General features: G+C 44.5%; 1 protein-coding gene across 1 annotated transcript; it reads left to right on the top strand.

Annotated features, from left to right (window-relative positions):
• Positions 1-5,132: 5,132 nt before the first annotated feature.
• LOC141156594 (hemagglutinin/amebocyte aggregation factor-like) lies at positions 5,133-14,716 on the top strand. Its single transcript, XM_073642790.1, has 5 exons — positions 5,133-5,255; positions 9,657-9,732; positions 10,225-10,413; positions 10,737-10,889; positions 14,340-14,716. The coding sequence occupies exons 1-5, from the start codon at positions 5,198-5,200 to the stop codon at positions 14,377-14,379; spliced, it is 516 nt and encodes a 171-aa protein (XP_073498891.1). The 5' UTR covers positions 5,133-5,197; the 3' UTR covers positions 14,380-14,716.
• The last annotated feature ends 1,082 nt before the right edge of the window (positions 14,717-15,798 follow it).

The raw sequence follows: 15,798 nt of genomic DNA, 5'->3' as shown, positions 1-15,798 counted from the left end.
CCCATCGACTCATTATTCAATAAACACCTGTTAAAGGGACTGGGGTCTAAGGCTTTAAGTGGCAAAGTGGTCTATGGACCCCCTCTAGCACCAATTCCCAGGTGCAACTGTTGCTGGAGTACTCGCTATAGTTACTCTCCCGCATAGATTAAGGTTCACAGAATGTCTAGAAATTTAGTGGGTCTGGAAAGTGTTCAGACCCATTGAAATTTTTCACTTTGTTTCATTGCAGCCATTTGGTAAATTCTAAAATTCTTTTTTTTTTTTTTCTCATTAAAGTACACTCTGCACCCCATCTTGACTGAAAAAAAAAAAAAAAAAAAAAAAAGTTGCAATTTTTGCAAATTTATAAAAAAACAAAAAAAAAACCTGAAATATGACCATGTGATAAGTATTCAGACCCTTTGCTCAGTATTGAGTAGAAGCACCTTTTGAGCTAGTACAGCCATGAGTCTTCTTGGGAATGATGCAACACGCTTTTCACCCCTGGATTTGGGGATCCTCTGCCATTCTTCCTTGCAGATCCTCTCCAGTTCCGTCAGGTTGGATGGTGAACGTTGGTGGACAGCCATTTTCAGGTCTCTCCAGAGATGCTCAATTGGGTTTAGGTCAGGGCTCTGGCTGGGCCAGTCAAGAATGGTCACAGAGTTGTTCTAAAGCCACTCCTTTGTTATTTTAGCTGTGTGCTTAGGGTCATTGTCTCCACACATACTGCTTAGAACTTTTTGGTGATAGAATTATCTTCATCTCATCAGACCACAGAATCTTATTTCTCATAGTCTGTGAGTCCTTCATGTGTTTTTGAGCAAACTCTATGCGGGCTTTCATATGTCTTGCACTGAGGAGAGGCTTCCGTCGTGCGACTCTGCTATAAAGGCCCGACTGGTGGAGGACTGCAGTGATAGTTGACTTTGTGGAACTTTCTCCGATCTCCCTACTGCATCTCTGGAGCTCAGCCACAGTGATCTTGAGGTTCTTCTTTACCTCTCTCACCAAGGCTCTTCTCTCACGATTGCTCAGTTTGGCAGGATGGCCAGGTCTTGGAAGACTTCTGATGGTCCCAAACTTCTTCCATTTAAGGATTATGGAGGCCACTGTGCTCTTAGGAACCTTGAGTAATGCAGAAATTCTTTTGTAACCTTGGCCAGATCTGTGCCTTGCAACAATTCTGTCTCTGAGCTCCTTGGGCAGTTCCTTTGAGCTCATGATTCTCATTTGGTCTGACATGCACTGTGAGCTGTGAGGTCTTATATAGACAGGTGTGTGCCTTTCCAAATCAAGTCCTATCAGTTTAATTAAACACAGCTGGACTCCAATGAAGGAGTAGAACCATCTCAAGGAGGATCACAAGGAAATGGACAGCATGTGACTTAAATATGTGTCTGAGCAAAGGGTCTGAATACTTATGACCATGTGATATTTCAGTTTCTTTTTTAATAAATTTGCAAAAAATGTCTACATTTCTGGGTTTTTTTTCAGTCAAGATGGGGTGCAGAGTGTACATTACTGAGGAAAAAAAATGAACTTTTTAGAATTTACCAAATGGCTGCAATGAGACAAAGTGAAAAATGTAAAGGGGTCTGAATACTTTCCATACCCACTGTATATAAAACTTCATCCATGGGGTGACTGGGTTCAGTATCCGTTAACATCACTACAGCGTAGTCCTGTGTTTGATTTAATTCTGGTTGTTGCAGTGAACTCCGATCATTGACAAGACTTTGGCAATATTCTGCTGTTCACACGTTCCCAAGGCTTTGGATATACAGTATCTAGAGCTCTGCCCTTATTTAGGTGCTGCTGTAGTCTTGGTACTGGGCAGTTCTGCCCCCTAGTGTCTGAAAGTTAAAACCATGTATAGCCCATTTCTAAATTGGAGGCCACAGTGACTTAAAAATTTGCCTTTTGGTAGGATGCAAATCGTGTGTGTGTGTGTGTGTTTCTTTCTTTTGACTGGTACAAAAATAGGGTCAGGGCTGGCAGAGATCAGAACACAAGCCAAACAATTTAATACAAATATAGGAAAATGACAGCTTTATTCTTGACAGAAACGAGACCCTCACTTCTCATGCATTATGAAGGTGATTTAGCAGAATTACATGAAATAAAATTGTCATTGTACTGAGCAGAAACTACTTGGTGTAATGACTTATAAAGTTGGTGCAGGAAGTACTTACCCTACAATGGGCTAGAGCTCCCACAGGGTCCTATTGTATTAAACACCTCAGCACCATGACCTGATCAAATGCTACCACCGCATGGTTACATGACTGTGCAAAACATTACTGAAAAATACCGCCATATCATGACCAATGGGAACCACTGCATGCTGGGCAGGTAAATACAAGGCTGATCAGATGCAGGTGACGGTTTTTAGTTTGTAGACATTCATGTGTGGGTTTTTTTTTTTTTTTCTGTTTCTTTTTCCATTCTAGCTGGTCCAGACCATGATGAAGGCTCCTTCCAGCTGTATCTTTTCTCTGCAAACTTTGCCAACTAGTGTGGTTTGTTTTATTTTAAACTATCAACTTGTATTATCCCCTTCCCCCACGTTCTACAATACGTCTATATAAGCCACAAAGCATTTGTCAAACATCCTGCAATCATTTTCATCTTTCCCCCATCTTGCATATCTTCCCCACCTGACCTTTTCTATCACAATAAATGACATCACTCTTTCCCCTGTACCGGCAGTCTGCTGCCTCGGAGTAACCCTTGACTCTGTCCTGTCCTTCAAACCTCACATCCAAGCTCTCGCCACCTCCTGTCGCCTCCAGCTCAAAAATATTTCCAGAATCTATCCTTTCCTCAACCCTCAATCTACTAAACTGCTTGTGCATGCCCTCATCCTCTCCCGCCTCGACTACTGCAACATCCTCCTCTGTGGCCTACCTGCTAACACTCTCACACCCCTCCAGTCCATCCTTAACTCTGCTACGCGACTGGTCCATCTTTCGCCTCGCTACTCCTCCGCTTCCCCCTCTGCAAATCCCTTCACTGGCTTCCATTCCCCCAGCGTATCCAGTTCAAACTACTAACACTGACCTACAAAGCCGTCCATAACCTCTCTCCTCCGTACATCTCTGAAGTAATCTCCCGATACATTCCCTTACGTAATCTCCGGTCCTCCCAAGACCTCCTTCTCTCCTCCACACTTATTTGTTCCTCACCCAATCACCTCCAAGATTTCTCCTGAATATCCCTCATCCTATGGACTTCTGTGCCTCAACACGTCCGATTATCCACCACACCCGGATCCTTCAGACGGAACCTGAAAACCCATCTCTTCAAACAGGCTTTACAGCCTGCCATGACCCTGCAGCCTCCTCAACAACACCGGAGCTACTGCAACCCCCCAACCTCCTGTCTCCTCCCCCACCATCCTGTAGAATGTAAAGGCCCCGTCACACATAACGAGATCGTTGATACGTCACGGGTTTTGTGACGCAATAGCGATTTCTCTACGTCTGACAGGTAGCAACGATCAGGCCCCTGCTGTGAGATCGGTGATCGTTACAAAGCTTCCTGGACCATTCCTGGGTCGTTGCGCTCCCGCTGGGCAGTGTGCATCGCTGTATTTGACACCTAACCAACGACCTCGTTAACGATTCAGAACTGAGACACGTAGGCGTGCATAAATTGGACTTTTCCGCGCCCCTCGTCCCCGATTGGTGGTCGCTACAGAGGCCTCATTTCCCGCCGTGGAGAATGCTACTAGAATCCGAAAATCAGGACGCTGACAGGACCTTAACAAAGCCGAGATGAATGAATACAGCCCGGTGAACGCTGCTACGATCTGAAACCAGAGCGCAGATAGGAACAAAGGGACGGAATTGCTACAACGTGGCTTTATTTTAAACCTGCCGCCCAATCATAACACATAATCATAACGCAGTAGCATCCACCGATCGGAGATGAGGGGGCGCGGAAAAGTAATTTTATGCACGCCTGTCTGACACAGTACAGTCCCTATCAAGGTGTGGATCGTTGAAATAGCTGCTGTGTGAGAGCGCCCCAACGAGATCGTTCGTTAGATCGCTGGGGCGGCCGAAATCGTTGGGAAGTTCTGCATGTTTGACAGCTACCCAACGATCACGAAACGACTCTCCAGCGATCTCAAAACCGTGACGTAATAACGATCTCGCTAGCGATCTCGTTATGTGTGACAGGGCCTTAAGTCTGCAAGGGCAGGGTCCTCCTCCCTCTGTACCAATCTATCATTGTTTATTTGTTACTGTAAGTGATATCTGTATTTTGTATTTAACCCCTTCTTATGTACAGCACCATGGAATCAATGGCGCTATATAAATAAACAATAACTTTACACGATCAATCATATTAGCCATTGTTCTCCCATGGCTGCCAGAATGTCCTCAATGCCTGCACCCCCCTCCACATGTCAGGCACAATGCCCCCATGTCAACTCTAATGCCGTCAAATTCTCCCAACAAAAGACACAATGTCCCCCTTCTTGGCCACACTGTCTCAGTGCGGATACAGCTCGCCTTTTACAGACTGACTTGTCTTTATACCTGACGTGACACTCAAATGTGTACCTGATGTTACCATTCACACCATTTACTGATATCAACTGTAAACTTGGATTTTGGAAGGCGTAATCTGTTTGCCACTCGCTAGACGTGTGCACTTGTGTTGAAAAGTACAAGAAATCCCCAGATGAACAAAGCAAGGTAAATATTGGGCTTCATCAGAAGTATAAAAAAGGCCAACTGGCAAGCAGGACATGTTATCAGCAGGCCGCAGTAGCCTGCCAATACAAGGCCAGGGCTTGGAGTCTGGAAGACCATGGCTGCTGGAGGGGAGAAGGGTAATCTCCAGTGGCCTGAAATATAGGTGCCTGTATCCACCACTAGGGGGAGCTCTCTAAGGACAGATTTATTATTGCAGACAATGGGTTTTATACCTCTGACTTCTCTGAGCTCCTCCTAGTGGTCTGGTATGGACTGTATAGTATTGAACTTTTTGTTAAGTTGTGTATTCAGCGAGTGCCTAATATTGATACATGACTCCATGTAACCTTCACACATTGCCAGATTTCAGTATTGGTGCTGATTACTCATGGATGACTGGTTAATGTGTAATAATCCTCCTCCAGTCTGGTGTATATAAAACGCCTGGTGCTCAAATCCCACAGAGATCTACTGCACCTCCTGAGGATCTAGACTGCCCCCTCATCATGCGGGTGCATCTACCTCTGCTGCTGGGAATTGCTGTGGCGTCAGCAGCTCCACCAGGTAACGTTGATGGGTACATACTGCTAACTGTAGTAATATACCGCTATTACAGATCAGTGGTCATGCAAAATGCTGAGGTTTATAGTAGCCTGTCCCCTGCGAATGGTACAAACTATCATAGTCCATATGGATAGATGCGGAAAATGAATGCACCATTACTGCACCATAATTATTTTTTTAAACTATATTGCTTGGAAGGTGAACAGTTCAGATGAGAAATGATTGAAGCTTGTAAAGTTCTAATTTGACGGCTTCGCTGAATTTTCAGAGTTTGGCCACAGCCCCACTATCAGTATTTGGTCAGTATTCGGTCAGTATTTTTTCTCAGAAGTGGGAGCCAAAACCAGGAGTGGGTGATAAATGCATAATTGGTGACTTGTTTCTATTCTACCTTTTCTCTGATTGTTCCTCATCTGGTTTTGGCTCCTGAGAAAAAATACTGACCGAATACTGATAGTGGGGCCGTGGCCTTTGACTCTCAATACTACAAAGCCTTTAATCGCTCTGAAAATGGGTGCATAACACTTATAGGACTCTATTGAAACCCTTTTGAACTTTTTAATGTAAATACATCCTTATTAATGTCCAAGTGACATCAACAGATCTGGCAAGGTTAAAGTGGATGGCAAACTTGAGTTGCTTTTCGTGTTGTGTGTGTGTGTTTTTCTTTTTTTTAACATGCGCCCCCTTCTCCTCCACACCTCCTATTTCTTGTCAAAAAAATGCAATGTATGTAAACCTAGAATACTATTCCTTTAGGTAGATACTCACTGAAAGTAATTTGCAATAACAGCAATGTATTGTTGTGGCAGATGTGGTTTATATTCGACTACTGAAACAGTTGTAAAACCTTTTAATATTTTTTTTTCCGTTATCACCATCCCTACATTGTAAAGTAGGTACACATAGGTTCATGCCTAGAAAATACGGCAATAGAGTGCTGGTATTGTGATGTACAATTGATAAATTTGACTATTAAAATAAGCCCATTATACGTATACTAGATGGTGGCCCGATTCTAACGCATCGGGTATTCTAGAATAGGTATGCGGCCGACCGGGCACAATCAGCAGAGCGGTATTTAAATTTGGCGCCAAAATCGCTGATTGGTCACGGCCGGTGGTTGCGACTAATCAGCAGAGCGAGGTTTAAATTTGGCGCCAATACTGCTGATTGGTCGCGGCCGGCGACCGCGAGCAATCAGCAGAGCGTTGTTTAAATTTTGCGCCAATACTGCTGATTGTTCGCGGCCGGCCACCGCGACCAATCAGCAGAGCTGAGTTTACATTTGGCGCCAAAATCGCTGATTGGTCGCGTCTGGCGTCAGCGACCAATCAGCAGAGCGTTGTTTAAATTTGGCTCCAATCTCGCTGATTGGTCGCGTCTGCCATCCGCGACCAATCAGCAGAGCATTGTTTAAATTTGGCGCCAATCTCGCTGATTGGTTGCGGATGGCCGGCCACCGCGACCAATCAGCAGAGCGGCGTTCAAATGTGCCGCCCATCTTTCTTATTGGTCGCGGCCGGCCACCGCGACCAATGAGCAGAGCGGCGTTTAAATTTGCCGGCCATCTCGCTGATTGGTCGGGGCCGGCCACCGCGACCAATGAGCAGAGCGGCGCTTAAATTTGCCGCCCATCTCACTGATTTGTCGCGGTCGGCCACCGCGACCAATCAGCAGAGCGGCGTTTAAATTTGCCGCCCATCTCGCTGATTAATCGCGGCCGGCCACCGCGACCAATCAGCACAGCGGCGTTTAAATTTGCCGCCCATCTCGCTGATTGGTCGCGGTGGCCAGCCGCGATTAATCAGCAGAGCGGCGTTTAAATTTGCCGCCCATCTCAATCATTGGTCGCGGCCGGCCATCGCGACCAATCAGCAGAGCGGCGTTTAAATTTGCCGCCCATCTCGCTGATTGGTCGCGGTAGCCGGCCACCGCGACCAATCAGCACAGCGGCGTTTAAATTTGCCGCCCATCTCGCTGATTGGTCGCGGCCGGCCACCTCGACCAATCAGCGTCGTATTAGTGTGGGCCCGGGAGCGGCGCTGCTTGTGCGGCTCCGCATTAGCGAGGATCGGGGAGCGGCGCTGCCTGTGCAGCTCCTTCTGCTGCGAGAACCTGGGAGATGAGCGGGCGCTCCCAGCAGAAGCATCCCGACCGGCAGCGCCACTCCCCGGTCCTCCGTTCACACTTGCTGTCGGGAGATCAGCGGGCCAAGCCGCTGATCTTCCGACGTTAGCCGCATGGAGGTCAGCGGCGCCGGTCGGGGTAGTTGTGCTGCTAGCGCCGCTGACCTCCATCCGCCAGATGAGCCGCTAACGGCCGCCATCTTTTTTCAGAAATCCCGCTGCGCTGATTGGCCGCTGCCGGACCAATGAGTGACGTGGGATTTCCAGGACAGACAGACAGACAGACAGATAGACAGACAGACAGACGGGATAAGACAATTATATAGTAGATATTTGCACCCTGGGTACTTTCTGAAAAAAACAAAGTGCAACAAAAGCATGTTAGTTTTTCCATTGCAAAGTAAGCACCTGAAACAGTCCACTGTATCTGAGTGGCATGTAGTGACTACTACTACAAAGTGTAAAGAATAACAATGTTTAACAACATGCACACGTTGAGGTAGACAGTTAATTTTAAATTTATGGATTCTGGATATAATAATCTTTTTGGATATTTGTATTAAAAAAATCAGGTTCTGTTACTGCAGTATAGCACAAATCAATTAATTCACAGTCTTACCGACTATGCATGTTCAGTAACTCCCAATTCAGTCACACACAACTATGCAGCTACAGAACCTCCTTATTCATTGTCACACCGACTCTGCAGCTACAGAACCTCCTTATTCATTGTCACACCTACTCTGCAGCTACAGAACCTCCTTATTCATGGTCACACCGACTCTGCAGCTACAGAACCTCCTTATTCATGGTCACACCGACTCTGCAGCTACAGAACCTCCTTATTCATTGTCACACCGACTCTGCAGCTACAGAACCTCCTTATTCATTGTCACACTGACTCTGCAGCTACAGAACCTCCTTATTCATTGTCACAACGACTCTGCAGCTACAGAACCTCCTTATTCATGGTCACACCGACTCTGCAGCTACAGAACCTCCTTATTCATTGTCACACCGACTCTGCAGCTACAGTACCTCCTTACTCATTGTCACACTGACTCTGCAGCTACAGAACCTCTTTATTCATTGTCACACCGACTCTGCAGCTACAGAACCTCCTTATTCATTGTCACACCGACTCTGCAGCTACAGAACCACCTTATTCATGGTCACACCGACTCTGCAGCTACAGAACCTCCTTGTTCATTGTCACACCGACTCTGCAACTACAGAACCTCCTTATTCATTGTCATACCGACTCTGCAGCTACAGAACCATCTTATTCATGGTCACACCAACTCTGCAGCTACAGAACCACCTTATTCATGGTCACACCGACTCTGCAGCTACAGAACCTCCTTATTCATTGTCACACCGACTCTGCAGCTACAGAACCTCCTTATTCATTGTCACACCGACTCTGCAGCTACAGAACCTCCTTATTCATTGTCACACTGACTCTGCAGCTACAGAACCTCCTTATTCATTCACACAGACTCTGCAGCTACAGAACCTCCTTGTTCATTGTCACACCGACTCTGCAGCTACAGAACGTCCTTGTTCATTGTCACACCGATTCTGCAGCGACACCACCTCTGTTGAATCTTTGAATGGGAGTGGTAGTTCAAGTCTATGAATCAATGTGCTTCCACACAGCAGTAATACACTATAATCCAATTTTGGCCTTTATCTGTGTCTGTGTGAATGATTTGTGTGATCTGACTTCTATTCCTACACTGTAAAAGCATAAAATGGCACTGCTTCGCCAGCCCCCATCTTTAAGACAGGCCCCCCCTTATTGGCTGCGCTAGATTATGTAATGTAATTGCTGTAGGGCATTATGGGGACGCCCGGTTACCCTCACCTGACACAATTACCCTCTTTAGCAGTGTGCGAGATGGCGCTGGACATATTTTGTTTTGACTGATCCTTGTGAATTTCAGGAAATCTGATTAAATCATCTTGAATTCTGACAAATCAGTATCTATGTATAAGTTGGAAGATAAACTATGTTCACAATTGTCTGCAGTGATGGACACCCCATTATTAACCATGCAGTTAGGAAGTCCTGCTCAGATTCTCTTCCCTCTGTATCAATGGGATGGTGTAAACCAGGACCGCGCCCCCCGTTCTCAAGGGCCCCATAGCAGCTGCACATCATAGGCACAGTTAATTAGATGAAGTCACAGATACCAAGGAACTTTTAACTTTGGCAATGCCCAAATCGTGGGCAATTCCACACAACTCTCACTTGCTTTATTTCCTTCAGATCGATGGATCAACGACTATGATCAAATTCTCCGCTACGAGTGTAAGAGTCACCAGAGCATTAGCTTAATATACAGGTAATAAAACATGGAGATTGCCCAGTAGTAGATAGGGCAGAAGAGCAGGGCTGGCGGCACACGTGCCTTTAAAATCATCCTTTAAACTTGCCAGGATTGTATCTGAAAATCTGGGATATTCCTGGGATTGTTGCCAACTATGTGCACCATAGGTGCTAGAGTGCTCCAATATGTCGCTCTGCTATGGCCAGGACATCTGCATACATAGTTAGGGCAGCTATGAATTCTTGACACAGATTTCAAGGAGTTGTATTTAAGGTCCTGAGAGGCAAATATGCCCAGCATAATACTGGAGAGCTAAGAATTGGGGCCTCAAAACAGCGGTCGAGTGCTCCCATCAGCATGCAGGACCTCCTTACAGCTCCTAGGACTATGGTTACACCTATGAACAGGCAAATGAGCTTGGAACAACCCCTTTGGAGCTGTAACCATGGCCTCCTCTATTCATACACTATATATTACTTAATATTATCCTTTTCTACTTTCCTCCAGCATCCACGACAATAAGCACGAGGATCGTGTCTGGGATTTCAGCTGCCAGAACACCTTTAATAATCCAGGTTCCTGTTATTGGACGAATTACGTCAATGAATTTGACCAGGAGTTCACGTTCATCTGTCCATTTGGCTCAGTTTTGAGTGGGATGGATAGCTACCATGATAACAAAAAAGAAGACAGGAGGTAAAAGGTTTTTTTTTTTTTTTTTCAGTAATTTCAGAAGATTGACGGAAACCCCTGAATACTTTTATTTTTTCATTAGTATATGTTCAGGGTTAAGGACTGAAATGTTTTGGATTTGATTCTGATTTTTTTTAATCATAACAATGCTTCTGCTTTTTGGGATAAAATCACGATAATTCTCAATTCTTTGCAAATTAGCACAGGAAATCGGTCTCCTGGCGCTATCTACTGGAGGAAGCTCATCTATCATGTTTTTAAGATTTAGCAGATTATTGATGTCAAGTAAAAAAGTTTTTTTTTAAATCATCACAAATCATTTTCAGATGGAGATTTCTTTGCTGTGAAGGAGAGACGGCCGTTCAAAGGAACTGCAAGTGGAGCGGCTACGTCAATGACTTTGACAATTACCTACGATGGGATGCACCGCCAAATTATTACCTTGTTGGGGCTCAGAGTTATCATGACAACAATAAGGAGTAAGTGTCTGCACTGGGCACGGGGTATAATGCCTCCATGCTCAATATGCAGAAGCATATTCTATAAATTCTATATGTTCAATAGAACCCTTAAAGGGATAGTTTCAAATGGAAAACCCTAAATTTTCCCTGCAGGGGGAAACTTATTATGACATAACATTCACCTAAGAAGTAGCACAGTCACATGACCCTCAGGAAAAGCTCAGTGAAATTGTACCCCAGAGCCAACTAAGTCACATACCCCATCCCAAAATACAAGGTGCACGCCATGGGATGCTGCCAACTGTCTCTTCTAAATGAGTTGAGTTCCTGCCAATAGGGATGGACAGGGGAGCTGCAGCATAGAGTATATCCCTGGCATACAGTATTAGATGAGCGTATTATCGGTCTTGTGAAACTTGCAGACATGACTGGTCCAAAGATTCATGTGAACTTTGGCCTTTAAAAGGGTTGTCCTATAAACAACATATCACCTGTCCACAGGAATAGTGATCAATGTATGATCCCTGGAGGTTCAACCACAGAGATCCCAGCTATAAATGAGACCGGAGGTCCCAAAGTTTCCTGTGTGAATGGGGCAGAAGTGAGGATGTGCGACCACTGATCCATCCAGTATCTATAGCAGTGAAGGTCACACATGCTCGTTCCCAGTATTGATGGGGGGCTGATTTAATCCAACTGTAGTGGGTGCAGATTTTAATGGGAAAACGCAGGGGAAGGACTACAGATCTGCTGCAGAGAATCCACATCAAATCAGCTATTCGTTCAGGTCCACTTCAAGTGATAGAGACAACATATGGAGGTATACAAAGCACCTGGTCAAATGTACTAATACAGAGCGCCTGGTCTTATGTACTAATACAGAGCGCCTGGTCTTATGTACTAATACAGAGCGCCTGTTCTTATGTTCTAATACAGAGCGCCTGGTCTTATGTACTAATACAGAGGGCCTGGTCTAATGTACTAATACAGAGTGCCTGGTCTTATGTACTAATACAGAGCGCCTGGTCTAATGTACTAATACTGAGCGCCTGGTCTTATGTACTAATACAGAGGGCCTGGTCTTATGTACTAATACAGAGCGCCTGGTCTTATGTACTAATACAGAGGGCCTGGTCTAATGTACTAATACAGAGCGCCTGGTCTAATGTACTAATACAGAGCGCCTGGTCTTATGTACTAATACAGAGGGCCTGGTCTTATGTACTAATACAGAGCGCCTGGTCTTATGTACTAATACAGAGCGCCTGGTCTAATGTACTAATACAGAGCGCCTGGTCTTATGTACTAATACAGAGCGCCTGGTCTTATGTACTAATACAGAGCGCCTGGTCTTATGTACTAATACAGAGCGCCTGGTCTTATGTACTAATACAGAGTGCCTGGTCTTATGTACTAATACAGAGCGCCTGGTCTTATGTACTAATACAGAGCGCCTGGTCTTATGTACTAATACAGAGCGCCTGGTCTTATGTACTAATACAGAGCGCCTGGTCTAATGTACTAATACAGAGCGCCTGGTCTTATGTACTAATACAGAGCGCCTGGTCTTATGTACTAATACAGAGCGCCTGGTCTTATGTACTAATACAGAGCGCCTGGTCTTATGTACTAATACAGAGCGCCTGGTCTTATGTACTAATACAGAGTGCCTGGTCTTATGTACTAATACAGAGCGCCTGGTTTTATGTACTAATACAGAGCGCCTGGTCTTATGTACTAATACAGAGCGCCTGGTCTAATGTACTAATACAGAGCGCCTGGTCTTATGTACTAATACAGAGGGCCTGGTCTAATGTACTAATACAGAGGGCCTGGTCTTATGTACTTATACAGAGGGCCTGGTCTTATGTACTAATACAGAGCGCCTGGTCTTATGTACTAATACAGAGCGCCTGATCTTATGTACTTATACAGAGCGCCTGGTCTTATGTATTAATACAGAGAGCCTGGTCTTATGTACTAATACAGAGGGCCTGGTCTTATGTACTAATACAGAGCGCCTGATCTTATGTACTAATACAGAGCGCCTGGTCTTATGTATTAATACAGAGAGCCTGGTCTTATGTACTAATACAGAGGGCCTGGTCTTATGTACTAATACAGAGCGCCTGGTCTAATGTACTAATACAGAGAGCCTGGTCTTGTGTACTAATACAGAGGGCCTGGTCTAATGTACTAATACAGAGAGCCTGGTCTTATGTACTAATACCGAGCGCCTGGTCTTATGTACTAATACAGAGAGCCTGGTCTTATGTACTGATACAAAGCGCCTGGTCTTATGTACTAATACAGAGGGCCTGGTCTAATGTACTAATACAGAGCGCCTGGTCTTATGTACTAATACAGAGCGCCTGGTCTTATGTACTAATACAGAGGGCCTGGTCTAATGTACTAATACAGAGAGCCTGGTCTAATGTACTAATACAGAGAGCCTGGTGTTATGTACTGATACAAAGTGCCTGGTCTTATGTACTAATACAGAGCGCCTGGTCTTATGTACTAATACAGAGCGCCTGGTCTTATGTACTGATACAAAGTGCCTGGTCTTATGTACTAATACAGAGGGCCTGGTCTAATGTACTAATACAGAGGGCCTGGTCTAATGTACTAATACAGAGCGCCTGGTCTAATGTACTAATACAGAGCGCCTGGTCTTATGTACTAATACAGAGAGCCTGGTGTTATGTACTGATACAAAGTGCCTGGTCTTATGTACTAATACAGAGCGCCTGGTGTTATGTACTGATACAAAGTGCCTGGTCTTATGTACTAATACAGAGCGCCTGGTCTTATGTACTTATACAGAGGGCCTGGTGTTATGTACTGATACAAAGTGCCTGGTCTTATGTACTAATACAGAGCGCCTGGTGTTATGTACTGATACAAAGTGCCTGGTCTTATGTACTAATACAGAGCGCCTGGTCTTATGTACTAATACAGAGCGCCTGGTCTTATGTACTAATACAGAGGGCCTGGTCTTATGTACTAATACAGAGCGCCTGGTCTTATGTACTAATACAGAGAGCCTGGTGTTATGTACTGATACAAAGTGCCTGGTCTTATGTACTAATACAGAGCGCCTGGTCTTATGTACTAATACAGAGCGCCTGGTCTTATGTACTAATACAGAGCGCCTGGTCTTATGTACTAATACAGAGGGCCTGGTCTTATGTACTAATACAGAGCGCCTGGTCTTATGTACTTATACAGAGGGCCTGGTCTTATGTACTAATACAGAGCGCCTGATCTTATGTACTAATACAGAGCGCCTGGTCTTATGTACTAATACAGAGAGCCTGGTCTTATGTATTAATATGGACCCCTGGAGCGTTCCTGTAAAGGGTCCATGCATGAGTCCCAAGTCGATACTACGATCTGTCTTGCTGAAATATCATTGTTGACATTTTTTTTTTCTTTGCTCAACTATCGATCTGATTTGTTTTGCAGGGACAGACGCTGGAATTATTACTCCTGTATGAAGAACTAATTTAATTATTGCTAATACTGGGGATCAGCGGCAGAACGTATAACAGACCATAAAGTATCAGGCAAAACAAAAGACCAATAATTTAAAGGGGTTGACCAAGATTTAAAAACAAAACAAAACAAAAAAAAAAATAACATGCCGACTTTGTTCTCAAAACACTGCCACACTCCTCAGTAGGTTGTATCTGGTATTGCAGCTCGACTCTATTGAAGTGAATGGGTCTGTACCACTGCTGTGGACTGATGTGGCACAGTTTTTGGAAGAAACGATCAATATTTAATATCCGCTTGTCATATAGTTCAGAGTAAACAAATAAAGGAACATTTTCAAATCAGAACGTTTCCTGTTTCTGCTCTTTTTAATGTTTTTTTTTTCCTAACCTGCACGTAATCTCTAGATGTTCTCATGAGGATGAGCTGACCCATAAAAGGGCCCAGAAAGGCCCGTATACTCACCTCTCAGACCTTTGCCGCTCCTACACGCTCACCACTGTGTCCCTGCCAGTTTTCTGTAATCAAAATCTGGCAGGTACATCACGTGACCGCTGCAGACAATCAGAGGCCACTGATTGCCTACAGCCTTCTCAGTTCAGTCTGATCAATTTTTTCCTGCTCAGAAGGAATATGAAGATTGCAGTAGATCAGCAGCCCATGACTGACTGAAAAAAAAAGCCTCTTTAAGAAAATAAATAACTTATCAAAGACAAATGATTTTTTATTTATTTTTTTAAACACTGAGTTTTTTTTTATATTGTTGCTTTTTTAGTCACAATTAGAATTTTTATCCATTGCTCTTATTGGGTCTGATATGTAAAATAATGAAGCAGAAGAATGACTATATAAAACTGTGTAATGGCCCTTTAATCACAAAGAACAACCCCACTGAATTTCAGCCCTGATACAGTGTAAACTTACATCATTTCAGTGATCTTCCCGTTAACTCAGGAGAAATTGTTAATGAGGACAAGGCAGCTGATATCACTCCTTCATATTGACTGAAAAATAACAGGCTGGTTGCTTTATAATGGTGCTGGAGCTTGAAATCACTTCTAGTAAACAAGTGACCTGCAATGAAACACCTGCAGTCATCATTGATTTGCATTGAGCTTTACAGGCAAGGACATTGCAACTTGTAAGATTGTCCCTAAATAAATCATGTATCAGATCATCAAGAACTTCAAGGAAAGGTTCAATTGCTGTGAAGAAAGCTTCAGGGCATCCAAGAAAGCCCAGCAAATGCCAGGACTCTCTCCTAAAAAAGATTGAGCTCTGGGCTTGGTTCATCACCAGTACAGAGCTTGCTCAGGGATGGCAGCAGGTAGGTGTCAGTGCATTTGCACCCACTGTGAGGTGAAAGCTTTTGGAAGCTGCTGGGTGTCAAGTAAGACTGATGTTCTGCAAGGATTTGACTGCAGAGGAC

This window comes from Phyllobates terribilis, unplaced genomic scaffold, assembly GCF_046119375.1.
Source record: "Phyllobates terribilis strain yellow unplaced genomic scaffold, ASM4611937v1 Scaffold_8__6_contigs__length_399053987, whole genome shotgun sequence".
Taxonomy (NCBI): domain Eukaryota; kingdom Metazoa; phylum Chordata; class Amphibia; order Anura; family Dendrobatidae; genus Phyllobates; species Phyllobates terribilis.
Note: the sequence above shows the minus strand (reverse complement) of the source record. Positions and strands in the feature narration are given on the sequence as shown.

Coding starts and splice junctions, on each gene's coding strand:
- LOC141156594 (XM_073642790.1), top strand. CDS start 5,198: ATGCGGGTGCATCTACCTCTGCTGCTGGGAATTGCTGTGGCGTCAGCA. Junction 9,733..10,224: donor AGCATTAGCTTAATATACAG/GTAATAAAACAT, acceptor ACTTTCCTCCAG/CATCCACGACAATAAGCACG. Junction 10,414..10,736: donor AACAAAAAAGAAGACAGGAG/GTAAAAGGTTTT, acceptor AATCATTTTCAG/ATGGAGATTTCTTTGCTGTG.